The sequence below is a fragment of the Oryctolagus cuniculus genome, chromosome 1 (assembly GCF_051225735.1).
Source record: "Oryctolagus cuniculus isolate XC-2025 breed Fujian yellow rabbit chromosome 1, ASM5122573v1, whole genome shotgun sequence".
Lineage (NCBI taxonomy): Eukaryota > Metazoa > Chordata > Mammalia > Lagomorpha > Leporidae > Oryctolagus > Oryctolagus cuniculus.
In genome coordinates this window covers 65,018,853-65,046,503 of record NC_142867.1, presented here as the reverse complement: position 1 = coordinate 65,046,503, position 27,651 = coordinate 65,018,853, and the positions used below count along the sequence as shown (strand labels likewise).

General features: G+C 53.1%; 2 protein-coding genes across 20 annotated transcripts in view; one reads left to right on the top strand and one right to left on the bottom strand.

The window, feature by feature from the left end:
• The window catches only part of RAB6A (RAB6A, member RAS oncogene family), a 64,132-nt gene extending 61,886 nt beyond the window's left edge, over positions 1–2,246 (top strand). For all 7 annotated transcript variants that reach the window (XM_089330643.1, XM_089330644.1, XM_089330645.1 and 4 more), the window contains one exon: positions 258–2,246. In XM_089330643.1, the coding sequence (XP_089186769.1) occupies positions 258–322 (65 nt within the window). In that variant the 3' untranslated portion in view covers positions 323–2,246. The remainder of the gene's footprint in view (positions 1–257) is intronic.
• PLEKHB1 (pleckstrin homology domain containing B1) lies at positions 1,409–27,388 on the bottom strand. Of its 13 annotated transcripts, XM_070075108.2 has the most exons (9): positions 27,258–27,388; positions 27,061–27,143; positions 24,835–24,910; positions 23,831–24,013; positions 23,211–23,313; positions 22,245–22,284; positions 19,794–19,898; positions 16,628–16,727; positions 14,897–16,115 (listed from the first exon to the last, which is right to left on the bottom strand). In XM_070075108.2, exons 2-9 carry the CDS (start codon positions 27,076–27,078, stop codon positions 15,979–15,981), a joined length of 762 nt encoding a protein of 253 aa, XP_069931209.1. In that variant the 5' UTR covers positions 27,079–27,143; positions 27,258–27,388; the 3' UTR covers positions 14,897–15,978. The 13 variants fall into 13 exon arrangements, with proteins under 13 accessions (XP_089186759.1, XP_089186760.1, XP_089186754.1 ...); XM_089330611.1 differs by lacking the exons at positions 14,897–16,115; positions 27,258–27,388 and adding an exon at positions 2,428–2,601 and having other exon boundaries at positions 27,061–27,218; XM_089330595.1 differs by lacking the exon at positions 27,258–27,388 and having other exon boundaries at positions 27,061–27,218.
• Positions 27,389–27,651: the final 263 nt, after the last annotated feature.

The following is a 27,651-nucleotide window of genomic DNA, read 5'->3' as shown; positions in this document are numbered from 1 at the left end:
TAATATGTTCTTCTAAGTTAAAGTCCTGTTATTTATTACATTTTTCCCTATTGTTGAAACTTTTGTGGGCTATTTTCAGGTTTTTGTTACAGATGAATCTATAAAGAAAATCACCTCCATACGGTTTCTTGCTGCTGTAGAGTAATTTCTTTAGAATAGTATGGTGAAGTATGTATTTGGAAAATACAGGAACTTGCCAGAAGTGTCAGTGTTGGAATTGTACGTTCCCACCTATGCCTCCTTAACTTTTGTTTCAGTGATTGACATAAAACTGGAAAAGCCTCAGGAGCAACCAGTCAGTGAAGGAGGCTGTTCCTGCTAATCCCCCATGACATCTTCAGCCCTCAGAAGCTCACTGCTTTGGCCCTGTTACTCTTTCATTGACTGCAGTGTGAATATTGGCTTGAACCTTTTCCCATCAGTAATAACGTATTGCAACTCATCATTGCTGCCTGTCTCGTGGAGATGATCTATTAGCTTCACAAGCACAAAAAAAGTCAGTGTCTTCATTATTTATATTTTACAGAAAGCCAAAAGATTCAGCATATTCCATTGATAACTTTAAAAATTAGATACATTTTCTTAACATTTTTTCCTTTTTTAATGTTATGATAATGTACTTCAAAATGATGGAAATCTCAACAGCAATGTGAATGAGGCTTGGTTAAGGAGCAGTATGCTCACCACAGCACTTGGCCAACCTACTTGATCTCTCCATGCTTTCCTTACCTTCACCTAACCCTCACTCCTGAGTCTTACTCCTCCCCTCCCTCAGAACAGACAGGAGGTAGCAAAGCAGCAGCCTGATCAGGCTCATTGGAATTATAGACACCATTTGCTTTAGGCAAAGGGCCAAGACGTCCAAAATTACTCTTGAGCACTGATACGAATTACTTGGACTTTCTTTGAAGTCAACTCAGCTGTCATAGTAGGCAGTGCTTGAATATGAGAAGGTTCTGGTGTGTCTTCAAAATGAGTCCTAATGAACACACTGAGTACTTACAAGTAGCAAAAAATATATTTCCCACCAAAATCAAATAACCCTTTCACATGTGTTTTCTTAGACTTTGGGTGAGAAAAGTAACAAAGTGCTTCAGAACAGATTTTTAATATTTAATTCTAAACAGTAAATCATAAAATTTAATGAATCTATTTCTCTCAAGATTTTAAAATTCTCAAGGTAGTATTACTCTGGTAAAAAAAAGACAACATGTTTGAGCAATAGACTTTGCATGGGTTTCTTTCTTTCTTAAAAATGCTATGCAGGCAAGGTGCTGTAAAAGTCAAATTCCTTTTAGAAGAACTAGTGGAAGAATTTAAAATTGGCACAGTGACCAAAACTACTATAACAAGTAGAAATAACGGTATCAACAAAAGAACCCTCACCAAATAGCAAATATTTTGCTCAGGACATTTGAGGTCAAGTTAAAGATGAAAACAGGATTCAAGAGGGAAAGGAGAGAATGCAAATAAAACTTAATATTATGCAGATTTATTCCTTATTTTTTAGCATTTTTTTAAATGTTGGGTCTTTCAGGCTGGTTTTGCTTTTTATTAGATCTGTATAGTTTGATTAATTAACTAGTGATTTAGTTTTATATTTAAGCTATAATTAATCCTTTTTCTTTGGTGATATTTATTTCTTTGCCTTTTTTTTTAAACCTTCAATTTTAGATGTTTTGTTTGATCTATTTGGAGCTTCATCACCATGGCAATATGTATTTCCCTTAAAACACTGCAAACAAATATATTAGGAGTGCACCCTTTTAATCTTTACTAGTTATTGTGAGATTGCTGTGTAAGTTAATAAACATATTTGTAAATACATTGTTTGCAGGAAGAAAATTTCTGAGTGATAACTCAGAAAAAGCCTGCTGAATTTATGTTGTAAGCATTACTTAACACAGTATAAAGATGAAAAGACAACAAGAATATCTTCTTAATTCCTTCTCTCCTCATTGCAACAAAACCCTTAACAAGGAAACCTTATTTCCCTGTTTTTCCTCTTTCTCCTCCACTCCTCACTTCTTGTCACCTTGTAATATTCAAAGAGCACTTGGATTATGGATCTGAACAGAGAAATGCTTTCAGATAATCATTAGCCCACCTACCCGTAACTTATACTCAAAGATGGGATGGAGTTGTAAAGTGCTTTTATAATACAAAATTATTGTTAAAGGCAAGGATTGACTCTTCTGTTTTATTTTGACATGGCATGTCCTGAAATAAATATCAATTCAATATGGCAGATGGGTCATATTCTTTATTTGGGGAAAGTTGTGATTTCTGACTAGAAGGTAATTATCTTCCTATGCTGTTGCTTTTTTTTTTTTTATGTAACTTTAAGAAAGTAACCAGTTATGCTACTTTTAATATTGGTCTTTTTGTTTGGCTTGGGGTTCTTCAGCTGAAACAGTAAAGTGTATTCATAGTTTAGATTTTTTTTGATAAACACAATTTTGCTGCCAAAAATAATATAAATAAAACAGAAAAGAAAACACTAATTGACTTGGTTTCCCATTCCTGCCAAGGTGGTAAATTAGCACATGCTTCTTGATTCTTCTGTAGAACACAGTATTCCCTGCCTAGGGAATGTAAAACCTGAAAAATAGCAAAATAAGAACAAATGTGAAAAACCCCTGAGAAGTCAGAAGACTGTTTTCTATCCTTGGGGGTGAGGCAGAATGACTGAAGCTTGGGAGACATGGCCCTCCCTGGTAGAGGCACTAATGGGATATGCAGGTATGCATTATGTAATAGCATTCTAGTTAAAGCTGGGCTGCATGTATGATGGTGGCCCCCTGTGATTATAGTGAGTCACTAATTTCCTATTACCTAGTAATGTAGGCATTGTAAAATGACTCAGTATATCACTCGTGTGTTTGTAGTGGTGTTGGTATAAAACAACATTGCACTACCAATCTTTTTTTTTTTTTTTTGACAGCACAAACAATTGTGTCAGTACATAATACTTAATACGTAATTATAATAACTGTGTTACTGCTTTATTCTTTATTTACTATTCTTTTTAAAGTTTTTTGGGGCCAGCACTCCACCTGTGGCACCAGCATCCCATATGGGCATCAGTTCTAGTCTGGCTGCTTCTCTTCTGATTCAGCTCTCTGCTATGGCCTGGGAGAGCAGTGGAAAATGACCCGAGTGCTTGTTCCCCTACACCTGCATGGGAGACCTGGAAGAAGTTCCTGGCTCCTGGCTCCAGATCGGCCCAGCTTCCGCTGTTGGGGCCATTTGGGGAGTGAATCAGCGGAAGGAAGACTTTCCCTCAGTCTCTCCTTCTCTCTGTAACTCTTCCTCTCTAAATCTTCACCAAAAAACAAAAAAAAAGTTTAAAAGTTGTTTTTGTTTTTGTTTTTTTGTTAAATAGTCAGAGTTGCAGAGAGATCTTCCATCTGCTGGTTTGCTTCCCAAATGGTCTGAAATGGCCAGGACTGGGCCAGACTGAAGCCAGGGGCTTCTTCCAGGTCTCCTGCGTGGGTGCAGGGGCCCAAGCACTTGGGCCGTTCCCTGCTGCCCTCCCAGAGAAATGAGCAAGGAGCTGGATCAGAAGTGGAGCAGCTGGGTCATGAGCCAGTACCCATATGGGATGCTGGCATTGCATGCAGCAGCTTTGCCCATTATGCCACATGCCGGCCCCCCAAATTTTTAAAATTCATTCAAGAGGCAGAAAGCAAGATGGTCAGACAGAACTCTCAGTTACTGGTTAACTTTCCAAATGGCCCAGGATCTAGGAACTCATTGAAGACTTCCTATGTGAGTGTCGGTGATCCAAGTACAAAAGCTATCGCCTGGGGCTGGCTCTGTGGCCTAGCAAGTAAAGCTGCCGCCTGCAGTACCAGCATCCCATATGGGTGCCAGTTCAAGACCCGGCTGTTCCATATCCGATCCAACTCTGTGCTATGGCCTGGGAAAGCAGTAGAAGATGGCCCAAGTCCTTAGGTCCCTGCACCCTCATGGGAGACCCAGAAGAAACTCCTGGCTTCATACCGACCCAGCTGCAGCTGTTTCAGCCATTTGAGGAGTGAGCCAGTGGATGGAAAATCAATCTCTCTGTTACTCTGCCTTTCAAATAAATTAATTAATTTAAAAAAATCTATTACTACTGTGTCTCAAATTTTTATTAGCACGCAGCTGGAATCAGGAGCAGAGCAGAGCCAGGATTCAAACCCAAGCACTCTTTCATAGGATGCAGGTGCCCCAAAAGTCATAACCACTGTAACAAGCCCCCACCCCTATACTTTTTATCTTTATTCTACTTAAAAATAAAATGTTTATTGCAAAAACAGTATGTTGTATTACCAGCAGTACCCTCATCCATCTCATACTTACCATCCGATTTTCTCTCGTGCCTGATTTTTTTTTTTTTATAGGAAGGAGTACTCAGAAGCACATAGAATTTTTTTAAGATTTATTTATTTGAAAGAGTAACAGAGAGAGAGAAAGAGGCAGAGAGAGAGGGATCTTCCATTCCCTGGTTCATACCCCAAATGGCTGTAACGACCAGAGTTGGGCCAATCCGAAGCTAGGAACCAGGAGCTGCTTCTGGGTCTCCCATGTGGGTGCAGGGGCTCAAAGACTTGAGCATCTTAAGCTGCTTTCCCCAGCACATAAGCAGGAAGCTGGGTTGGAAGTGGGGCAGCTGAGACTTGAACCAACGCCCCTATAGAGTGGTGGCGCCACAGGCGGGAGCTTTACCCACTTTGCCACAGCGCCAGCCCCTTTTGTGCCTGATTTAATCTTCTGTTTTAATCAGCATGGTCCCAAGAATAATAAGAATGTAGTAGTGGACTATACCTCTAGGTTTGTGTAAGTACGCTCTATGATGCTTCCACAATGAGAAAATCTGTCCCCATTACTAAGTGGTGAGTGGCTGCTAAGAACAGTAATTTAAGTTCTTTCGCCTCATTTCTACCTAATCACAGCTTTGTTTTGGGTTGAGGCCTGCAGACTGTGACCCACCAAATCCAGCCTGCTTGCTGCTTTCTATTTTTTAAACTAAGTTTTTATTAATGTTTTTTTGTAATAAGAAATTTTTTTCATATTTGTAATATGAAAATTATGTTTTCATATTACAAAGGCAGAATTTAGTAGTTACAACAGACCTATGTCCTGAAAAGCTAAAAATATTTACTATCTGGGCCTTTGCAAAAAAAAAAAGGAAAACGTACCTTGGGTCAAACCATAGCTGACACCCCTCTGTTAGTTTTTCATCCCTCTAAAGAAATAAGATGAGGCAGCTCACTTTAGAAAAAGTTGCTTTGTTTGCTTTGGAGGTTTAAAGTCCACGGTGCATTGGTTTGGCCTCATGATGGCAGTGGATGGCGGCACTTCATGGCTGGAGCAGGTGTGTGAAAGAATTTTTATCACTAAACAGGAAATCAGAGACTAGACAAGCCCCACAGTCCCTCCTGGGGGCATGCCCCTGATGATCTTAAGGCCTTCCACCAAGCTCCACTGTCCAGAATTTCCACCTGACCTGCTAGTCGTTCCACCTTGTGAACCAAGCCCTTAATTAATCATGAATCTTTGGGAAACACCCAAAGCAATATCCAAGCCATGGCATTCCCTTACTGTAGGAATGAAGGCCACAGCCAGAATACTGGTGAGGGGTAATCCACTGAGTACTGTTAGAACAGTGAAGAAACCCTGATAGGTTGGGCCAGCTCTGTGGTGTAGCAGGTTAAGCCTGGGCCTGCAGCACCGCATCCCATATGGGTACCCGGATGCTGCTCCACTTCTGACCCAGCTTCCTGCTACTGTGCCTCAGGAAGCAGCAGGAGATCATGTAGGAGACCTGTGTGAAGCTCCTGGCTCCAGCCTGGCCCAGCCCTGGCTGTTGCAGCCATATGAAGAGTGAACCAGCAGATGGAAGGTATTTTCTCTCTGTAATTCTGACTTTCAAATACATAAATCCTAAAAAAATGAACTGATGTGAGGAACTGGTGAAAATGAAGGTAAGACTCAAATAAGATGTGGCTTGTGGAGACAATACTGAGTGGGAGCAATTCCATAGTCTTCTGGCTCCTGGAACTCTTCATCCCAAGGTTTGTCTGCTCTGCTCCTTAACTTGACAGTGGTCAGTGACCCTTACTCTGTATTCCTCCCCAAACTGGTGACCTGTACCCCCAAGGGGATTTGAACTCAAGCCAACGTAGTGGGATACCTGCAAACTGCCTCAAAAGGAAAAGTATTTTCTGAGTAGGACTTTAAGAGAGGCAATCAATAATCTCTGTCTTTCCCTCTCTCTCTAATTCTGATTTATAAATAAATCTTTTTAAAAAGTTGAGTTGAATTAAGGAACACACAGAATAAATGACAATTGGTCCCGTTGACTAAATGAGTTGGAACCTTAAGTTGAGTCACTAGAAAGCAGAGAAATAGAGAAGATAAAAGGGTAACGGCATCAGTGGCAACAATCAGTATCAATTCCAGAAACATTAATGGAAAAACTTTTTTTTTTTTTTAATTATTTTTTCATTTGAAAGAGGTAGAGACAGAGCGGTCTTCCATCTGATGGTTTACTCCCCAGATGGCCGCATCAGCAGGAGCTGCACTGATCCAAAGCCAGTAGCCAGGAGCTTCTTCTGGGTCTCCCACATGGGTGCAGGGGCCCAAAGACTTGGGCCATCTTCCACTGCTTTCCCAGGCCATAGCAGAGAGCTGGATTGGAAGAGGAGCAGCTGGGACCAGAACCAGCGCCCATATTGGATGCTGGTGCTTCAGGGCAGGGCTTTAACCCGTTGTGCCATAGCACCGGCCCCCAAGCAAAACTTTTGTTCATGGTGTATATGGTAGACAGCTGCCTATCTTCTGAATGCGGCTTGCAAAATGGCTTCTCATCCCCTTCCTTGTTTATATGATGCACCTAGTGACTTGCTTATAAGAAATAGAGTATAGCAAAAGTGATAATGTCACTCCAAGATTAGATTATGAAAGTCTGTGGCTTCTGCAGTCACATCGTTTCTAACTCTTCTGCCTCTCTATTAAAACAATCTGTCATGTGAATTATTTTTTGACATCCAGGTAGCCTGGAGCTGAGGGCAGCCTTCAGCCAGTAGCCTTTGAAGAACTGAGGACTTTACTAAAACAGCTTACAAGAAACAGAAAAGACCTAGGCAGAAAATAAAGTACTTGCCACATGTCAAAATGTGTGAACTCTACAAAAGTTTGTTAAGAAAACAGTTAAGAAAAAAAAAACCCAGAGATTTGGCCAGATACTTCGTCATCAAACAAACTAGACAAATGTCAAAAAAAGGCTTGAAAAGATGTTCAATATTTATTAGAAGTGCAAATTAAACCACAATGAGGGCAGGTGTTCTGCGGTGGCATTAATGCCCACCCCATATTGGAGCATGTGGGTTTGGTTCCCAGCTCCAGGTGCCCATTCCAGCTTCCTGCCAGTGCAGACCCTGAGAGGCAGCCGTGATGGCTCAAGTAGCTGGGTCCCTGCCACCTACCAAGGGACTTGGATTGAGTTCCCAGTGCTGTGCTCTGAAGCATTGGTGGGCATTTGGGGAGAGAACCAACAGACGGAAGCAGACTCTGCTTTCCAACACACAATGAGATATCACCACACACATTAGAAAAGCTAAAATTAAAAAGATTAAACCAAATGGTAACTGGAATTGTCATACACTGCTGATAGGAGATTTTGGAAAAAAAACAGTGTGGCAGTTTCTTAAATGCTACATGAGCATTTATCATAACCCAGCCATTCCATGCCTCAGTACCCACGAGAAATAAAGTCTGCGTGTCCATAGAGAGATACACACTGAAGCAGCTTTACTTGTATTAGCCAAGAATTGGATGTACCCAAATTCCCAGTAAGCCATACTGTAATCACTGTGGAACACTACTCTGCAGTAAAACAGATTGAGCTGTTAAGACCCACAACATTGATAAACCTCAAAATAACTGTCAGTGGAAAATGTTGAACCAAAGAAAGGACATGTTTTATGTTTCTATCTGAATAAAATTCTAGGATACGTACACATAAGTGACAGCAAATTGCTCGTTGCTGGGGTTGCAGGAGACGCCAAGAAGAGCGGGAAAAGAAGTATCATAAAAGAACTTGGAGAGGGCCCGGCCGCGGCACAGTCCACAGATGCCCTGTAGGAGGTCTGCGTTCCATATGTATTGTCCCAGCTCTGCTCCCATTCCAGCTTCCTGCTGATACACACTCTGGGAGGCAGGAGGTGGTAGCTCAAGGACCTGGGTCCTTGCTGCCCATGTGGGAACTCAATCCAGGCTTTTGCCTGGTCCAGCTCTGGCTGTGGCAGGTTTTAGGAAGGTTTTAACAAGAATGAAAGTAAGTTTGAAAAGGAGTGAAGTACTCTGCGTGCTGCAAAATGAACCTTGAAAACATTATCCTAAATGAAAGCCCATCACAAAACACCATTTTTTACTTGACTTCATTTATGACAGGAAGTGATTGCCCAAGGCCAGGGGCACAGACTGGCATGGGATGGAAATAAAAGTGGAATGACTGCTAATGGGTACAGAGTTTCTTTTTGGGATGATGAAAACGTCCTAACATTGTGATAGTTGCATATCCCTATGCATATTGTAGAAAATCATTAAATTGTGCACTTTAGATGTATGAATTATATGCTATATAAATTGTATCTCAATCTGTTAGGAAAAAAACCAGTTCATACATGATTGCTGATAAAATGCTAACTGTTTCTCCCTAAGACAGAATATGGCAGGGATATGTGCTTTCATCACTTCTGTTCAGCATTGTCCTGGAGGTAAAGTGAAGCAAGAGAAAAAACAGGAAGCATAAGGTTTGGAAATGATGGTTTTAAATGAAAAACACCAAGAAATTAAAGACCCCACTCTAACCAATGAGTTAAGCAAGTTCAGTTAACTGAATATCTATATCAGCAACAAACAAATGGAAATTGAAATTAAAAGCAAGAATAACAGTTCCTTAAATCAGCATCATAAAAAGATAAAATACTTAGGGGAAAAATTTAAAAAGGTGCATGAAGGGGTGGGTGCTATTGTATCCACATTCCATGTCAGAGTGCTTGGCCTCAAGTCTTGCCTCCACTTCAGATGCAACTTCTGCTAATAGGCCCTCCAGGAGGCAGCAGATAATGACCCAAGTTCTTGGACCCCGTCACTCGATGGAGTTCCTGGCTCCTGCTTTGGCCTGGCCCAGCCCCAGCTGTTGTGGGCATCTGAGGAGTGAACCGGGGGATAGAAGATCCCTCCCTGTTGCTTTGCTTTTCAAATAAATACATAAAATAAATTTGTAGGTGCCAGTTAATGTGGCACAGTGGGTTAAGTTGCTGCTTGAGACACCAGCTTCCTGTATTGGAGTCCTGGCTGCTCCACTTTTGATCTAGCTTCCTGTTAATGCACTGGGACGGTAGCAGAAGATGGCCTAAGTGCTTGGGCCCCTGCCATTCAAGTGAGAGACCAGATAGAATTCCAGGCTCCTGGCTTTGGCCTGGCCCAGTCCTGGCTGTTGTGGCCATTTAAGGAGTGAACCAGCAGATGGAAGATCTTATTCTCCCCCCCCCACCCCAGTTCTCTGTGTGTGTGTCTGTGTCTCTCTTCCCTTCTCTTTTTCTGCTTCTCAAATACATAAATAAGTTTTTTTTTTAAAGATTTATTTATTTGAAAGGGTTACAGAAGGGGAGACAGCAAGGTCTTCCATCCACTGGGTCACTCCCCAAAGGGCTGCAATGGCTAGAGCCAGGCCGGTCCAAAACCAGAAGTCAGGAGCCTCCCCTGGGTCTCTCACATGGGTGCTATCCTCCGCTGCTTTCCCAGGTGCACCAGCAGGGAACTGGATTGGGAGTGGGGCTGCCGGCACCCAGAATCTGCAGTTGGGCGCAGTGGGGAGTCATACCCATGCACTCTGCCAGATGCTTGCCCCCAACTTGACAGCTTTTGACATACATGTATACCTGTGAAACCACCGTCACAATCAAGTAATAGCATTACCCTTCCCAAAGTTGCCTTGTGTCCTTTTGTTGTTGTTTAAATTGATACTTAACAGTAAGGATTAGAAGATAGCTCAGTTTTTGGGCCCCTGCCACCCACGTGGGAGAGCGGATGGAGTTCCTGGCTCCTGTCTTTAGCCTGTCTGCTGAGGGCATTTGGAAGAAGCAAGCTCCTTCTCTCTCTGCCTCTGTCACTCTGCCTTTCAAGTAGGTGAAAATAAACATTTTTAAAAAGGAATTATTTTTACAAGTATGTCTTTTGTACACAACATATTGTTGAGTCTTGCTCTTGTGTTCATTCTGAAAATCTCATTTTAAAAGCTTGTTTAACTTGAGAGGCGGAATCAGAGAGAAATGGAGAGAGCTCCCTCCAAAGCCTGCAACAGCAGAGGCTGGGAACTTAATCCAGACCTCCCATGGGAGTGGCAGGAACCCAACTACTCCATTGCCTCCAAGCGTCCACATTAGCAGAAAGGAGCCAGACGCAGGAGCCAGGACTCGGACCCTGGTACGCTGATACAGGACAGGGGCATCCTAACTGCTAGGACAAACAGCTGCCCCATCTCTGTCTCTCAATCTGTGCTTTTAGTCCATATACACATAATTGTTAATATGTTTGAAATTAGGCCTGACTTTTTGGTATTTGTTTTATATTTGTTTCATCTGCTTTAAACTCCTGTTTTGTTTTTTTTAATCTCTTGCATTGTACTTTCAGTGGTTGGTGTAACTTTTCAAATGTGCATCTTTGATTTATCACATACACTGCTTCTGAAAATGCACTGATTCTGGTTCCCACACCCCTCCCTGTCCTATTTTTTGTGATTCATCCACAATTTGCATATACCTGTGGATGATTAATTCTCATTGTTGCATTACTCCATTTCATGAATACATCAATCCATCCACCCCTCTAGGATTTGAGTTTCTAGTGCAACTTGTGAAGACTTGCGTGCCTAATATTTTTAAAGGATTTACTTATTTCCTTGAAAGGCAGAGTTACAGAGAGGGACAGACAGAGAGAGAATCTTCCATCCACTGGTTCACTCCTCCAGTGGCCACAACAGCAAGGGCTGGGCCATCAGCCTCTTCTAGGTCTCCCACGTGGGCCCAAGTAATTGGGCTATCTTCCACTGCTTTCCCAGACGCATTAACAGGGAGCTGAATTGGAAGTAGAACAGCTGGGACTTGAACTGGTGCCCACATGGGATGTTGGCGCTGCAGGTGGCAGCTTTACCTGCTACACCACAGTGCCATCCCCCCCCCTAATTTTTGGTGATCATTAGCACACATTTCTGTTGGGTGTGCCATGGCATAGGATTGCTCATAAGGCATGTGTATGTTGGGTTTTACCAATTAGTTTCCGACGCAGATGTCCAAGCTACACTTATCTCAGCAAAACTGAGATTTCCAGTTGTTTCACAGCAGTAATTGATGATGGTGTGTTTTTTACCTTTAGCCATTTAGGTGGGTCTGTACATGCTGTAACATTTTAATTCAAAACCTAAAAATACTGTGCTGACCAAGTGAAATGAGATGTGGGCCAGATGTGTGGTTCATAGCCCACCTCAGATTGTGTGATCTAAGGGGTCTTGTGTTTGTCTCACACATGTGGGTGAATAATTTAAAAACTGCTGGGCGGCTGGAAGAACAAAGCATTCGTGTTGCAGTCCTACCAGTGGTGCAGTTCGGGAGCAGACTGCCGCTGGAGTGTCCGTCTGCACACTTGCGGCTCTGTTCGGTGGACCGAGCGGAAAGCACCCTGGCAAAAGTGTGGAGAGATGTTCTGGGGGGAAAACCAGGCAGAGGAAGGGGAGGAAGCAGGGACTTCTGCCATGGACCAGAAACCTTTCCCCTGAGGGGGTGTGAGGAGTCATCTAGTGTGGTCTTGTCATTTCCTCCTTTGTCCTTTGGTTACCCCACCATTTCTGTAGAGTCTGTGCACCCCCGTCTCGAAGGTAGGGCTGGCGGTGGTGTGGAATGAGAAGCTGGGGCAGTAAGGGAATAGCATCCTACACCGATCCTTTTCTGGTGCCCAGCGCCTAAGAGCAGGCATCCAGTTAAGAGGATCTTGCCAAGAGTTCCCCGTGGTGACCGCTGGGTCCAGACCGCCCAGGGGAGAGGGCTCCATCCTTCAAGGTGATGTCTCAAGGAGCACAGGCTGGCAGTGTGGCTCTGTGGTTGGAACTCTTGCTACATTTAACACACTTCCCCTGTTCGTGCACCCTGGCCTCAATGGAGACCTCTCCTGCTCTGTCCCTCAAGGCTGGTGACCAGCCCAGAAAGGATCAGACTTCAAGGGCCCATGCTTCAGCTCCATGAGCATGTGGTTCTGACAGAGTGGTCCCCCCGGGGACGCCTGGAGCTGTCTGCAGGCTGCGGTGGGTCACTGTGTTCTGAGTTCCAGAACCAATGCTGGTGCTCCATTCCTCAGAGCTCTCAGGAGGCAGCCCTCGGCCGCAGCCCAGGAAGGAGCTCTCAGGCTGAGTTCTCCCCCCAGGGAAGGAAAGGGAAGGAGTGAGCCAGCCCCTGGGTTCCGCAGGTGGCAGACCGGTCCCTATCCGCACTGGCGGCCTCAGTCTCAAAGGGCCTCCAGGGTCCTTGGTAGTCCAGCATTCTGGATGTGGGGCTGGGGCTCTGAGACTGGGGTCTAACTCGGTTTTGCTGAGGTGCCCTCCACCAAGAGGGTGAGACCCCAACAGGGCTCGGTGTGCACAGAATCCCCGCAGTAAGGGGCTGCTGGAGGCGGGATGGCCTCACGAACGGCCCTGGAGCGCAGCACAGCCGGCCAGCACCTGGGCAGCCCCGACGGTTTGCAGAGCCCGTTCCGCCCGAGTTCAGACCGTGTCGTTGTCGCTCCACCTTCCGAGTTTATGTGTCCTTTAGCTTCAAATCTTTCCAAGGCTGCCAGTGGCCCTGGGTGTCTGGAGTTCAAGCTCCCAGGCGTTCAAGGCCCATGGTGGCCTCGGGCTGCTGATCGCTTCTGCCACCCTGAGCTCCCTGCAGCCCCGGCCTCCCCGGGCACTCAGGCGCTCAGTGAATGCTCCTTTGGTTCTCGTTTCTCCTCCTGTAAGTCACTGACCCTACAGACCACAGCCGGAAGAGTGCTGACCTTGCAAACCAGCTTCAGACTGTCGCTCCCTCGGCTCTCTGTGCCTCACTTACTCCCACAGCTGGGTGAAGGGCTGCTTGCTGTGCACCCTAAGGCCTCGGGCTTGCCTTTGCCACAGCCCTCAAACCAGGTTGTTAGAGCCTGGGATCATGTCTGAAACAGACACACACACACACAGCTTGTTGTTTTTTAAAAAAGGAGAGATTTTTTTCTGTCTGCTGGTCCACTCCCCAAATGGCCAGGTCTGAGCCAGGCCGAAGCCGGGAGCCAAGAACTCCATCCTGGTTGCCCATGTGGTCTCACATGTAGAGGCCCAAGTCCCGGGGTCATCTTCAGCTGCCCTTCCAGGTGCGTTAGCAGACAGCTGGGTCAGCAGCAGAGTAGTCAGGACTGAAACTGGCACTCCAGCATGGGGTGCCAATGTCACGAGCCACAGCTTAACCCACTGTGCCACAGTGCCAGCCCCCCCAGCTCCCTGTAGGTCTCCAGACTCGTCCATGTCCCAGAGCTCAGTCCCCAGCCCTGGCTGTCCACAGAAATAGCACATGGAAAGGACAGGCTAAGAGCTGCGGGTGCTGTGCGGCTGGGCTGACCTCCCTGCTGGTGCCGAGCCACGCAGGGGCCACAGTGCACAAGCAGTGCCGGGCAAGGACAGGTGCCTCCTCCTGTGAGCTCCCGGTCCCATGCTCCCTCTTCCCTCCCCGCACACTGCTGAACATGTCTGGCCTCGCCGTGGGTTCCTCATCAGCTCTCTGTTCATCAGATGCTTGTTACAGCCACCTGCTTGTCCGCCCTGCAGGGAGCTCTGTCACCGAGACCCTCTTCCACAACCCCGCGGTTGATTCTGGGATGGCTGATGTCCCTCAGGTCCAGGAATTTCATTTCCTCTTAAGGGAAGAGAACCTGGCTGGACTTGAACCCGGGAGAGCGTTAGACTGGCTCTGCAGAACATCACTGCAGATCCAAGTGAGCCAACGCAGTGGCTGCAGAGATGGAACCAGGGCCAAGGCTCTCACGTAGCGGGCAAAGCTGCCACCTGTGGGGCCAGCATCCTGTATGGGTGCCAGTTTGACACCTGGCTGCTCTTTTTTTTATTGGGGATAGAGCATCCACCAGAACAGAAGGGACAGAGAGTGCCCAGTCACTCAACTGGGAGACCTGGAGGAAGCTCCTGGCTCCTGATTGGCCAGCTCCTGCCATTGCAGTCACCGGGGGAGGGAGCCAGCCAATGGAAGACCTCTCTCTTTCTCCCTGTGTTTTTCCCTCTTTCTCTCTCTCTAAATTCTGCCTTTCAAATGAATAAATCTTAAATTAAAAAAAAAAAAAGAAACAAAGCAAAGTGTAAGTGACACTGGGCCCCTGCACCACACTCTGGCCTTGTCAGTCGGGTGGCCAAGTGCTCCTTTCTTAAGTCAGTCTGAGTAGGAAGTCGTTGCAGCTTCCAGAAGCCTGATGAAGGACCATTGTGTTTCCTCCCCAGGCCCTTGGTCTCTGTGAGAACAATTCGCTGATTCGCCTCTTGGAGGGGAACCTTCTGGAAAAGCCCCCTACACCACGGGACTCTCAGGAAACAGGCAGGACCAGGGCTGCATCGTCTGTCAGCTGACAAGAGACCCTGACACAGCCTCAACCCTCAGGAACAACCTTCTATGGGTGGGGAAAGCAAGGCCTGCCCCCTGCTGCTCAGCTAAGGCGCCGACACCTGTTCCTCCTGGTCTCACTGGTCCAGAGGAGGCACCAGCAGATGCTGGGTCATGGAGATGTCCCGAGGACACAGGACCTTCTGGGGAACAGAGCAAGCCGGAGCCAGGGAGAGAGCCAGCCACGCCTTTATTAGCCTCTGGGCAGAAAGGTTAGCATCTACCGGTGATGGGGACAGGAGAGGGGGAGAGACTGAAGGCGACCAAGGTGGGGGTGGAGACTGCTGGGCCACCTGCAGGCAGGCACACGTGGGGCTTCCCAGGCCGGTACAAAGGTGGATCAGGCCCCGGAGTAAAGGAAGAGACAAAGCCTGAGATGGCGACAGCTGCGGCTGCGGACCGACAGCTGAGCTCCTGGGACACAAAGGCATTTCCTGATGGAGATAATTTCCTAGGGCTGGAGGTCCCGAGCAGAGCTCACCTGGCCCCCGACCAGGAGTCCCCAGGGTCAGCTCAGTTGTCATCCCGGGGCACAGGGAACCCAGGAGGCTGCTCGTGGGAAGGAAGGGGCTAAACTCGGAGTGTTTGGGGCGTGGGTGTGTGCGAGTCAGTATGAACAAATGGGCCCTAGGTCCACGGCAGCTAGGTCATTCAGCTCCCCTCGGCTGCAAGCGCACCTCTCCCCTTCATCCACCACACTGCACTGCCCCTGCCTCCCTCCAGCCCCAGCGAACTTGCCCTGACCTCCTGGGACATGCGGGGCTGCTCGCGGCTCTGCACCATAGCCGGGCAGGGCTCCCAGCCTACCTGCCTGGCTCCCGTCCTTGCCAAAGGGCTGGTAACTCCACAGCTTTCTCAATGTCTGTCGACGCCTGTTCCCCCACTGCCCCCATCGGGCCTGGAGCTCCTTAAGGAGAGGGCAGAGAGCTCACCGACCTCGTGCCGCGCCTCCAGCGCCTGGGCCACGAGGAGCCCAAGGCAGTTGAGTTTGTTGTGGCCCTGGTGTGTTGGGAGGGAGTCCACGCACCTGCGACTACGAGGGGGCTTATGGGGGCTCTGGCAATAGAGGGGAGGGTACCCAGGGTTCTTTGCGCCTGGGATGGTAACTTTCGAAGAGGGAGAGGAGGGTTGGTCCAAGCCCAGAAGGAGCTAGTGACAGAGAGCAGAGGGCCAAAGCGGGTGGCGCAGGGCGGGGTCCATGAGGAAGAGAGGCCGGTAGTCTAGGCGCAGGGTCCAGCGCTGCAAGGCCCGGGGCTCAGAACCAGCAAGGGGACCACATGAGCGAGCCGAGCGCGGCCCCTGTGGCGGCGCCCGCGAGCATGCCCATGGCCAGCGGCGCGCCCGAGCTGTAGCACGGATCCTCCCGCACTATCACGTGCGTCACGCCGGGGCCTGCAGAGAGAGCCCGGGAGGGTGGGCGACGTCGGGGAGGCAGCAAGGTGACACCGGTCCTTTTCTGCGGGAACCCAGTCCAACCCGGCGCTGCGGCCGCTTCCCAGCCCCTCCCGTAGGGGCAACTGCGGCCTTGCCCACGCCCCCTCGGTTCCCAAGACTTGGATTTGACACTGAGTTCTGGGACCGTGGCGCTGGAGCAGAGCGGCGAGGGAACCTCGGGATCTCTAAGCACCTACTCCTGAGAAAGGACGGGCCCGGCCGCCAAGCCCCGGAGCGGGAATGAGGCAGCCATTCCCACATTTGCCACCAGAGGTCGCCACCAGCCCAGGGACGGGTATTGCCGGGCACCTGGAGAGGTGAGGTGAGCTCTGGAACCGGGAGGGAGGCTGGTCCCAGGGCCGTGCTGAGCCTCGGGGAGGGAAGTGTTGGGAGGGTCCTGGCTGGGCAAATCCGAGTACACGGGAAGGGTGGGGCCTGGCCCTGACTGAGGCACGCGCACGGGGACTTACCTGCATAGGGCGGGCCGTAGTAGCTGCGGATGTAGGTGGCCTCGTGCGCATTGGGGGGCACCACTTCGTAGTAGTCCTGATACGGGCTGTATACACGCACCTGGGGAGTCCGGCCCGGTCAGCTGTCCGTGAGCTCCCGGGCCGGGTTTTGGTCCCTTTCCCCTCACATCTCCTCCCCAAGTTTAGAAACGGGCCCCCAGGCACCAGCAAGCTCCTGGAGATGGCCCTGCCTCCCCACAGCTGAGCTGTTCAGCCCTCAGTGGCCCCCAAGCCTCTTCCTGGACTTCCTCCCCAGCTCTGCAAGTTCTCCCTGGCTCCCAGCTTCTCCCCAGAGCCCACCCCCTGCTAGCACCTCTCCGTGGCCCAACTTGGAGAAGTCCAGTGGTTTCTCTACTCATGGGGAAGGGCACATGGCCAAGCCCCAGGCCCAGGCCATAGACAGGGGACGGGGAAGAAGTAGGACAGGCAAGGTGGGGATGGGAGGAAACCAGGTCACAGTTACTGAGCAGCTACTGTGTGCAGGTCCCGAGAGAGACGTTCACGGGTGAACGGCCTCAATCCTGGAGGCGGGCGCTAGTTCCTCCACCGTACACAGCTGAAGACCGAGGTTCAGAGAATGCTCCGTGTTTTCTCAGGGATTCTTACAGGCCTTGCACAGCCTTGTGCAAACATCACTGATTTCAGGAAGCCCTCCTGGTCTCAGAAGTTTCTCAGATTCTCTGTGGACTTTGCTTGTGCCTCTTGTTGCTATCTTTCTCCTGGGTGAGCCACCTACAGGCGGGGGTTCTGGTTCACTGGTGTCGCCAGCAGGGGCTGGTGCAGAGCAGGAACCAACAGATGTGGGCTGAGTTACGGGTTCCGGGTCCAACCCCTCATCCTCCTTACTGGGGAGCAGACAGGGAGAGGCAGCAGGATTCTTCTCTTCTGGCCCCTTCCTCCCAGCCCCCCCCCCCCTTCTGACCGGCCTCCACACCTGCCAATCCAGGTACCTCAGATGCCACTCATCCCTAGAGGACTGCAACATCTCTCTGTCCCCAGACCTCCTCCTGTATCGTGGGTGCTTCCCTCTGCACCCCCACGCTGGAGTCAGCTTGGCACCCCTTCACACACTGCTTTCCACGTCACCTCAGCTGCCAGGTGATTAGAATGATTTTATCTTCTAAATATTCTCTCTGTCCATCCTCTTGGCCAGTGCTGAGAGAATCAGCCATTGGCTGCAGCAACTGGGAAGTTGTGGGTGACCCTGAGAAAACACTTCTCAAAGGAGCAGGTGCAGTGGGGGAAGAAGCCAGACGGGGAAGGGCTGCAGGGCAGGTGAGCGCTGAGCGATGGGGCCAACACGTCCCAGCCTCTCATTCAAGAAGAGGGCTGCGCGGTGTGTGTGTGGGGGTCCCCCAAGCTCATTGTGACTTCAAGTCCCCAGGCCATCTCCCCTCAGGAGGGATGCCCCTCACACCTTTCCCCACTCAGCCACCTAAGGCTCAGCGTCACTCATCCCCCACAGCAGGTGTCCTGGGCTCCCCTGCCACATCAGACTCACAGGCCCCTGTGACTGGAACCTGACGAGTGTCTGATGAATGTTGGTTGAGCTAACCGCAACTGAATCACAAACAGGGCCAGACTGGAACTGATGTCACCCAACTCCAAGTTCAGTTTCAAGTTAGGGAGAACATGCATCCTGGGGATTGGCAAAGGCTCAGATAAGCACGGCTGTGGGGTCCTCCGTGGCCAGGAGCTCTCCCCGTCCTGCTGCCTCTCTTTGGGGTGATTTGGTAGGACTTCTGGTGGGGGTGGCCAGGATCTGGGCTCCATGCCCAAAGCGGGCTGGAGGGAACTAAGCACACAGGTCTGAATCTACCGGTAAGGAAGTTAAAGGCCACAGCCGTCACCAGCGCGGCAGCTGCACAGTGAGCCCAGGGCTTTGGGAGGCCCAGGAGAGAGTGGAAAACACCAGCTCATGTCCCTCTGGGTCACCTGTTTCTACCTTCCCAAAGTAAACTCAATAGGTCCCCCAGCAACAGGCAGTGTCACCCAGGGACAAGAGGCCAGAACCTTGAGGGTGCATCTCTGATCCTCTCCCTCTCTGGAGGCCCAGCCCCTTCTGCAGGTGCAGAGGATGTTGGCCAATCAGGGTGTCACATGCAAATGACTCCCCTCAGGCTAGCTCTAGCATGCTCAGGTTTACAGGCATTGCCCATTTAAACAGACCTGCAACCTCGGGCATGCTGGGAGTCCCAGGCCACACACTCCCCGGCTGCACATCAGAATCACCCAGGGCGATTTTCTAACTTCAGATGTCCTAGGCTCCACCCCCAAACCTATGGAATTGGAGCATCAGGAGGTAGGATGTGAGTATCTGTGGTTGTTTTTTTTTTTTTTTTTTTATAAGTCCCTAACGAGTGCTAATGCACAGCCACACCACACACCGCCCCGCAAGCAGATCTCAAGTTGACCCAGCCCCACTGCCCCCCAGCCCTGTGGGCCCTGTGCTGGGCACTGGGGATGAAGAAAGGACTCAGGCCCAAACCTTGCTCTCAAGGAACATTCCGGGCGGTGAGAGACCCAGACTAAGTGACAGCGTGTGCATTAATCAGGACACAGAGGCTTAGTGCTCACCCACTCCTTCCTTCACTCATTCGGGAGCAGCCCCCGAAGCTGGCTTGTGCCAGATCCTCACACACCAGTCATCAGGAAGGTTAGATAGACTGGCCCCATCACTGAGCACTCATTGAGCACCTGCTGTATATCCAACTCCGTGCCAGGCTCCACGGGAGCAGCGCTAGTCGCACCTGCTCCCTGCCTCAGTGCCCGGCGAGGGTGATGAGCTAGACAGAATCCAGTGCCGCGGAAGCCAGGCAGGATTCAGCATCGCAGGCCTGGGGGGAACCTCACGGAGCAGCGGCAGCCTTGGGACCGGGCCTGCCAGGACGAGCGCCCCTTTGTCTTGGCAATGAGGACATCTACAGCCGTGGCACCCAGCCACCAGCTCGGCAGCGGGTGCAGGGAGGGAAGGGTCGTGTGGCTGGGGCACAGGGAGCACGTGGCAGCCGAGACTGAGCCGGGCCAGCGTGTCATGAGCGGGGAAGGGCATGAGGCTGGGAAAGTTCTGGAAGCTGGTTCTGATGGTCAGACTGGAGGCAGGGGGGAGGGTTGAGCCAGCACTTACCCAGATCCGCCTCTCAACCTGACAGGGGCTCCACGAACGGGTCACACACCTGACCTTGGGGCAGACCCGGCGGCTCCTGGGAGGGACAGTGGCTCCAGCCGGGGCCTGCTCAGGCCGCAGAAACCCAAGGAGGGGTATGTCAGAGGCTCTCTGTACCCCGAGAGCCCTGGAGCTCCTACCAAGTTCCCTCTTCCTCCTCTGCCCACAGGCACAGGGGGCGGGTTCGGAGCAGGGTGGTGTCTGGCACGGTTACACAGAGGGGCAGCAGCCTCTCCAGAACCAGCCCCCACTGTGAGTTCCAAGTGGCTGCTCCTCCCAGCGGGCACAGGGCAGCCCACCCCAGCCTCGCCCCTGGCCGTGCCCCCGCTCCTGGCCCAGCTCTGCTGGAATCAGAGGCTGAGTGAGGGAGGAACCTGCAGCACCTGGGGTCACTCCAGCACAGGCACAGCGGCAGGGAGGGGCCCACAGGCAGACAAACGCAGGAGTGGCCGGCGGGCGGAGTGGGGACAGGGCGGCTTCATAGAGTCATGGAGCACAGAGTGGTCAGCCCTCCCTCCCTGCTTCACCCTGCTTACAACGGGCGCTTTGGAGTCAGGGCTGGCCAGGCTGGGCCAGCCTGGGTCCCTCTGCCCTGCTGACCAGGCCGCTGCCCCCTTGCTGCCAGCTCCCTTCCATCCACGCTTCCCCGGGAGCCTGAGTCTGGCCCCATTTAATGCCTGCACTGTGCCCCAGGGCCAGCATGAGAAGTCGCGCTCTCCCTACTGGACTTCGAGGCCCCTCGTGACCCGGCCCAGATGACCTGAGGGGTCGTCTCTCCCTTTCATTCCCTCCGTGTGTCTCCTCCAGACAGCTAGACCTGCACGCACACACGCACATGCACACGTTACTTCTGCAGGTAACACCCCCCTCTCTGGATCTCACTGGCAGAGGTCCTAGTCCAAGCTCCTTTACTGACTTTAGATGTGAGGATTTGGACAAGCCCCTCCTCTTCCCTGTACCTCAGCTTCCCTATCTGTAAAATGGGATTAAATGCCAACACCTCCACCCATCCACCTGCCAGGGTTGTTAGGAGCCGAAATGATGTAACCAATGCCAGGTACTCAGCAGGGAGCTGCCCAAGTGGGTTTCCAACTGCGTTGCAGTCTCCCCGTCACCTCCCAGTGGACCTTCCGCCTGGGGAAGAGAAGGCACCACTGCCATGGGTAAAAGGAGCAGACGCAGGTTGTGCAGTCAGGATGCTGGGGTCAAGGTCAGGCGGGGCCGTGGGCACGCCTGCAAGCCCACAGCTCTGTCAAGTCTGTGTCCTCATCGCCTGTCTCTGGCCTCGGCCTCCAGCCTCCTCACCGCCTCGGGATCCACTCTGACCCCTACCACCTGCTTCTTCCCTACCAGCCACACTATCTTTAAAAACACACCTGGGCCGGCACTGTGCTGCAGCGGGTTAAGCCGCCATCTGCAGTGCCAGCATCCTATGTGGACACTGGTTCAAGCCCTGGCTGCTCCACTTCTGATCCAGCTCCTTGCTAATGCATCTGGGAAAGCAGTGGAAGATGGCCCAAGTGTTTGGGCCCCTGCACCCAGGTGGGAGACCTGGATACAGCTGCTGGCTCCTGGGTTCAGCCTGGCCCAGCCCTGGTCATTGAGGCCATTTGAACCAGCAAGCAGATGGAAGAGAGGGTCTCTCTCTTCCCCCAATCTCTCTCTCTCTAAAATAACAATGTAAACCTGATCTGATCACACGGTCTCTGCTTTGAGTTGCTGACCTTCCTGCCCTGCCCCCTGCCTCCCTCAGCTCCGGCCAGAGCAGCCTTCCTTCTGTCCCCCTGATGCTGGCATCTTCATCCCTCTCAGGGCCTCTGCATTCAGTCCTCATACCTTCCACCCTTCAGGTCTCCGTGTAAGCCTCCGCTGGACTCCCCGCTGGGTCAGGCCACAAACGGGGCACAGGCCGCCCGTGTCCGGCAGAGCAGTTACACCGGCGACCTGACGTCAGTAACTAGGTCATCAGCTCTTCGTGTTTGGCTCCTTAGGGCAGGGCCACATCTCCTTGGTTCACCTCTGATCTTGGCACCTGGCTGGTGCCTGGTGCATGGTGGGAACGCGGTCAATGTTGCGTGGGTGACTGAACCTCAGCCTTGTCATCTGCAGGCAGGCAGCAATAATCGCCACCTCCCGGGACTGCTGTGAGGCGGAGGTGAGATTAGCCCCACACCACGCTGACACATAATAGTTGCTCAATAAAAGGCGGTTCCTTTTCCCTAGCTCACTCCCCACCCCCTCCCCAGCCTCTTCCTGCCCCTCCTCTGAGCCGTCCCCTGTCCTTTCCCACGTGTCACTCAGGACCTCTGAGCCCACACTAGACTGAGAACTCCTGGCAGGTGGAGACCAAGTCTGCGCCCGCTGATTCCATGGCACACAGGGCTGGGAGGTGGGGGAGGTGCGGGGGCTCACCGGGGTGGCGTTTGCCTCCATCAGCGCCGTCTTCCAGGCTCTGCAAAGCAAACCTCATCAGGTCCTGAGGAAGGAGTCTACACTGCCCCCCACCCAGCACAGCGCCAGCCCCAGTCTCCCCACAAGGGGGAGATCCTCTTGACAGAAGCAGCCCCTCCCTGCCTGGTTGTGTGGGTAGAGCCCCAGGCCAGGTTCCTTCCTTCTTAGTTCCTGGCCTCTCCATCTAGTCAATGTACCACTGGGTTGTGGGGGGGAGGGGGGCCTGGGCGTGCTCCAGCTGCAGCCCCTCCATACCCGAAACCTGCAGACATAGTACCCAAAGCCTCTGACCCCAGGGCCCAGGACAGGGCCCAGGGACACCAGACAATCGGGCCTTTATAGGTTGTCATGGAGCCCGGCTGGGGTGGACAAGGCTGCTCTGTGCTGCCACCAGCGAGCTCAGCTTCCCCCACTCCCACACACCCATCTCTCTCTCCTCCAGGCCAAGGCCACGGCCCTCAGCCCGAGGGTGGGAAGGGAAGGAATGTGAGGGAGCAGAGGGCGAGCCCCCAAGGCAGGCACACCAGCTCCCAGCACAGCTCCGCCTCAGACACTGGCGCCCCGCAGGCTGCCTCCGAAAGGTCCTGGTCTACCCTACAGACCGGAGCCTCCACGAGGCAGAGGGAGAGAAGGAAGGGTCCTCGGGGGCGCCCCGGGCTTGTCTGCTCCTGTGCATCACCCCCAGGTGGGGGCTCACCCCAAAGTTTGCTAAGTAGTTGATTCTGACAGCTGGGGACCCTCAGGTGGGGCAGGTGCACAGAGCTCTCCCTCACTGTCCGAGGAGCCCACCACCACCTGCTCTGCCCCGCCTGCAGTGGGCCAGCCTGGCTGCCTGTTCATAGGCCTCTTCCTCTTCCCGTGGTCAGTGAGAGGGGTCTGGGTTCACTCCCCGGGATCCCACCGTGCCCCTGTCCTGGAGCGACTCACATGGCGTCGTCCCGGGTCTCGGCGCACAGGTGCAGGCGCCCGCCCTCCCGCAGGCTCACGGTCAGCAGCCCATCTCTGCTCCGGCCCTCTGGGGGCTGCACATCTGGAAGCAGACACACCTCTGTTGGGTTTCCGGGTCCCCCCAGGAAAGCAGCAACACAGGGAGGGGCTGCCTTCTCAGGGTCCTGCCTACTGGCTGCTGCCAGCCTCTTATCACCCCACAAGCTTCCTTGAGCCTCAGACGCTCAGCCTCTCCACTTGCTGGCTTCCTTATGCTTCTCCCAGTCGCCCTGTCATAACTATGGCCTTGGGACAGGAATTTGCATTTTTGCTGTGTGCTCTGGGCCAGTCCCTTGACTTCTCTGAGCCATTTTGGTTCATTTCCCGTTTGTCCAGTCTGTAGTGCCTCGGGAGCAGGAACTGTGTCTGATTCACCCCTGGACGATGGATTTCTTAACTCACACCTAACAAACCTGGAGTTGGCAAAGGCCCAGAAGCAATGTTTGCGGAAGCCTAAGAGAACCTTCCAATCCCAGGTGTCCCCAAATACAGAGGGACAACCCTCCCACCCGCTCCCCCCACCCCTGGTCGCAGTGCCGGAGGACGGGGCTTCTGCTCACCATGGCACTCCTGGCCGACCTTTATGTCGCGGACGTTGGCGTGGATGAGCACGCGGTCCTCTTCATCCTGCGCCGTCTCATCGTGGTAGTAGCCCAGGGTCCCATCCAGCCACAAGGCAAACCAGTTCCGCTTCCAGCGGCGCAGGATGGAGCCTGCGCCACATTGCAGGCCCGGCAGGCAGGCTGACCCCAGGGCGAGGCTCCCAGGGTCCCCTCAGCCCCAGGCCCCAGCCTTGTCTCCTCCTCCATCCAGCCCCTGTCTCAGGGGTGGGGCCTCTCCTGTCCCGTCTGCCCCTGGGGCCTGGCATGTAGGAGCTCATCGTGGTGAATGAGTGGCCAGGCCTGTGGCTTGGGAGCTTCCAAGGCCAAGTCCCAGGTCTCTTTGAGGACGAAGACCTGTCCCTACCCCGGGGCCTCCACCTCACTGCTAACGCTGACTCGTGTGACAGACAGGTGTGCGGTGCCTGCCTCGAGTGCACCCCCATCCACCCAGCTGCTGGCATTCAGAAGACCTGTGCTTGGTGTTTGTGCTCCTGTTCAGCTCATACCCCATGCCAGAGAAGGGTCTAGAAGCCTCACACCCAGCTTCAGATGTCTTACAACTGGCAATCGGAAGAGGACGGGGCAGAGAGAGAAGAGAACTCTCTGAGCTCTATGGGTTCCAAAACATGGGGCCACTTTTCATGTGCTCTGTGCCGGGGTGCTGTGGACTCACGGTGGGTCACACCCAGTGCCTGCCCTGGAGGAGTTCCCAGACTGGGGCCCGGGTTGGTAGGGGAGGCAGGGGACCACGGGTACGGTGCCCAGGTGGGGTTACAGGAGGAAGGGCCCCCTGAGCTGGGTCTCGAAGAAGGAGTAGTTTACCAAGCAGGCGGGGCAGGGGGGACCAAAGGGCCCTGGCCTCTTGGAAGGATTCACCAGGGCGGATCCCCTCAGCCGCTCCCTCGCCCCTGCCCCACGCCTGACAAGTCCCACTCCCCCTCCCCCCACCCAGGGTCACTCACTCTGTCTCCACAGCCAGCCGCCCCTCACCAGGGCCATTTCTTCGAAACGATTTTCCAGGGTGGAGTCGGGCGGGACCTGTCAGAAGAGCCCAGGAAACACAGCCCTCAACGGCCACTCCGGAGCAGCTCCCGGGGTGGGGGCTGCCAAGGGCCCAGCTTGGCCTCCTCCCCATCATCTGCTCCAGGCAGAGAAAGGGAGCGCTGTCCTGGGGGGGGGGGCAGCCACCCTTGTGATGGGGTGGGGGTGGTGCTCCCGCATTCCAGTCTCAGCTGCACAGCCTTGGTCCAGTCCCTTCTGCTTGCCCTCAGTTTCTAGGTCTCTGACAGTGTGTTTTTATTCCTGCTTGGAACAAAACTTTTGTTTTTAAAAGTTTTTTTTTGTAAAGTGTGTCTATGAGGCAGGTCGAGGCTGGAGAGAACTCTTTAAATGTTAGAAACCCTGGAATTTTGCAATGCTAGCAGCATGGAATATTAGAATCACAGCAGTGAACCAGGGACTTCGTGAGAAAAGCACACTGGGACCTCACACTGGGGCCCTGGGGAGGCTGCTTACAATGTGGAAAATAACAGGGGATCAGCAGCGACAGCCAGGTACGCTGCTCAGCGCTTGCAAACTCTGTCACCTCACGTAGACAATGTTTTTCATCCCATGTGAGTGATGAGGCATCCGGGGCCTCATCATGGGTTAGTAAGCAGTGGAGCCGGGCCGGCAGCCAGCAGTGCCGGCTTCGAACCGTCATAGCAGCCAGTCCCAGGCACTCCTGATCACATCCTAACGAGCACTGCCAGTCTTTAGGGATCCTCGGGTGAGTCCAAGGTGTTGCACAGGTTGGGAGCCCCTGCACAGTCTAGACTACCTCCCCTTGTCCCCACAGTAACAAGGAGCCTCTGAGGGGCAGCAAAAGACTCATCCAGGTATGCAACAGTGCTTCGGTTGGAGCCCGGTGCCCTGTTTCTGAGGACAACCTACTTGTGAGCAGATGTCCCTCCCCCTCCCCCACCAGCTCACACCTGTTGCTGCGTAACAAGAGCTGGCACACCTGCCAGACAAGGTCCGGCCTGTCTCTGTTTCTCCTGTAGCTCCCTCCCCTTTCCGAGCTCTGACACAGGTCAGACAAGAGGGCCAGGCCAGTTTTTTTGCAAACTCCTTCTCCATTTCCCCTTGATGCACCCACCTGTCTACACCTGTTGCGGATGCTGCTGCCAAAACGGCCGGCGGCTATTCGACGCTGCTGCCACCCAACCCGCTGCGCCTGCGCTTTGCGCGCCCCAGAGAGCCTGGGGCGTTTCACTCCCCAAGCTGTGCCAGGGTGGGGGGGGAACCTTCCTTCGCTTGGGCCCCGCCCACCCCAGGGAGGGGGCGTGGCGAGGAGAGCCGTGGCGCTGAGGCATGCTGGGACTTGTAGTCTACAGCTCTACAGCTGTGCAGAGGCAGTCTCCAGGGGGGCAGCTCCTGATGACCCGGAGCACCGGTCCGAGATTTTGTTTTTATTTTTTGATTAAGACATTTGTCCAGTCCAGTTACCCTAAAACGCTATTTCTTCAGAGTCTGTGAACTCATTTTCCAGGAGAAAGTAAAGTTACAAGTTTTTTGACGTTCAGCTTGGTGGCAGACGCTGCGCCAGGCTTTAGGGCGGATCGGATGCGGCGTGCCCCGTCCACCCCCCAGTTTCCAGTCTTGGCGGGGGACACGACCCGTAGGCGCACAATCGGGGCACACGGTGTGGCTCAGCTACGGGTAAGGAGGCTCTGCCTCTGCCCAGTGGTTCTGGCTGCCCGGAGGATAAAAAGCGGTTTCCCCAGGTACACCGGGCGCCCCGACTCACGCGCATCGGGAAGTTTAACAGTGCCCAGGGAGCGTCTGGGAAGCAGAACGCAGGGGCCCGGGGGGTCCGCACGGACGGTGGAAGGCGGGCCGGGAGCTCGGACGGCCACGGTAGTGGCCGGAGCTTGGGGAGGAGGTAGGCGGCGCCACGGCGGGGCTGGAGACGTCTCTGTGAGGCCCCGCGGGAAATGGATTGGAGGAGCCCAGCCAGGAACGAAAAGCTTTCCTGCGTCCACCACCTCGGTTCCCCCTCCGGGACCGCTCCCGGCCCCACCGACCCCACCTCAGGCAGACGCCGGCCGCCCCTCAGGACCGGGGCCGCCAAGGCTCCCGTCACGATCCCTGCTCGGCAAGGGCACCCGCCCGGCCCCCCCCTCCCCCCCGGCCCCGCGCTGCCTTACCGGGGTCGCAGGGCTCATGGTTCCCGGGTGGCCAGGGCAGCATTTCCGAGAAGGCTGCGGCACGGGGCCAGTCCCCTGAGCGCCTTAGAGATAAGGGGATCAGGGAGGTGCTACCAAGTGCGAGCCCGAAGGGGGAGGCGCGAGGGCCTCGCAGATCCTGGGGGACGCCGGGCTCTCTCTCCAGACCCCTCCCCAACCTGCCCCACTGGTCTGCTGGCGCCGACCCTCAGCTCGCTGACCCAGCCGTCCGCGACTCGGCGGGGGTCTCGGTCGGGCATCTCCGACGTTCCGGGGGCTGGGGGCGTCGCGGTTGGGGTCGCCGGGCGGTCAGGGGGCGGGGCCAGCCTCCTCCCTCGGGCGGGGGCGAGGCTAAGCCTTCCTCCTGCGGTCCCGCTGGACTGCGCCCATCACCCCAGTGCCGGCTGGGCAGCCTGGCTCCTTAAGCCTCCCTTGCTCGCCCCCGGGTGCCTGTAATCCTGACCTCGAGGCACCCCAGCGCCTGAGCCCTTCGTGCAGTGCGTGCCCTGCCGGGGGGTTCGCCATGGCCGATCCTATTAGCCCCTGAGCTCATCCCCTCTTAGCCGGTTCAGG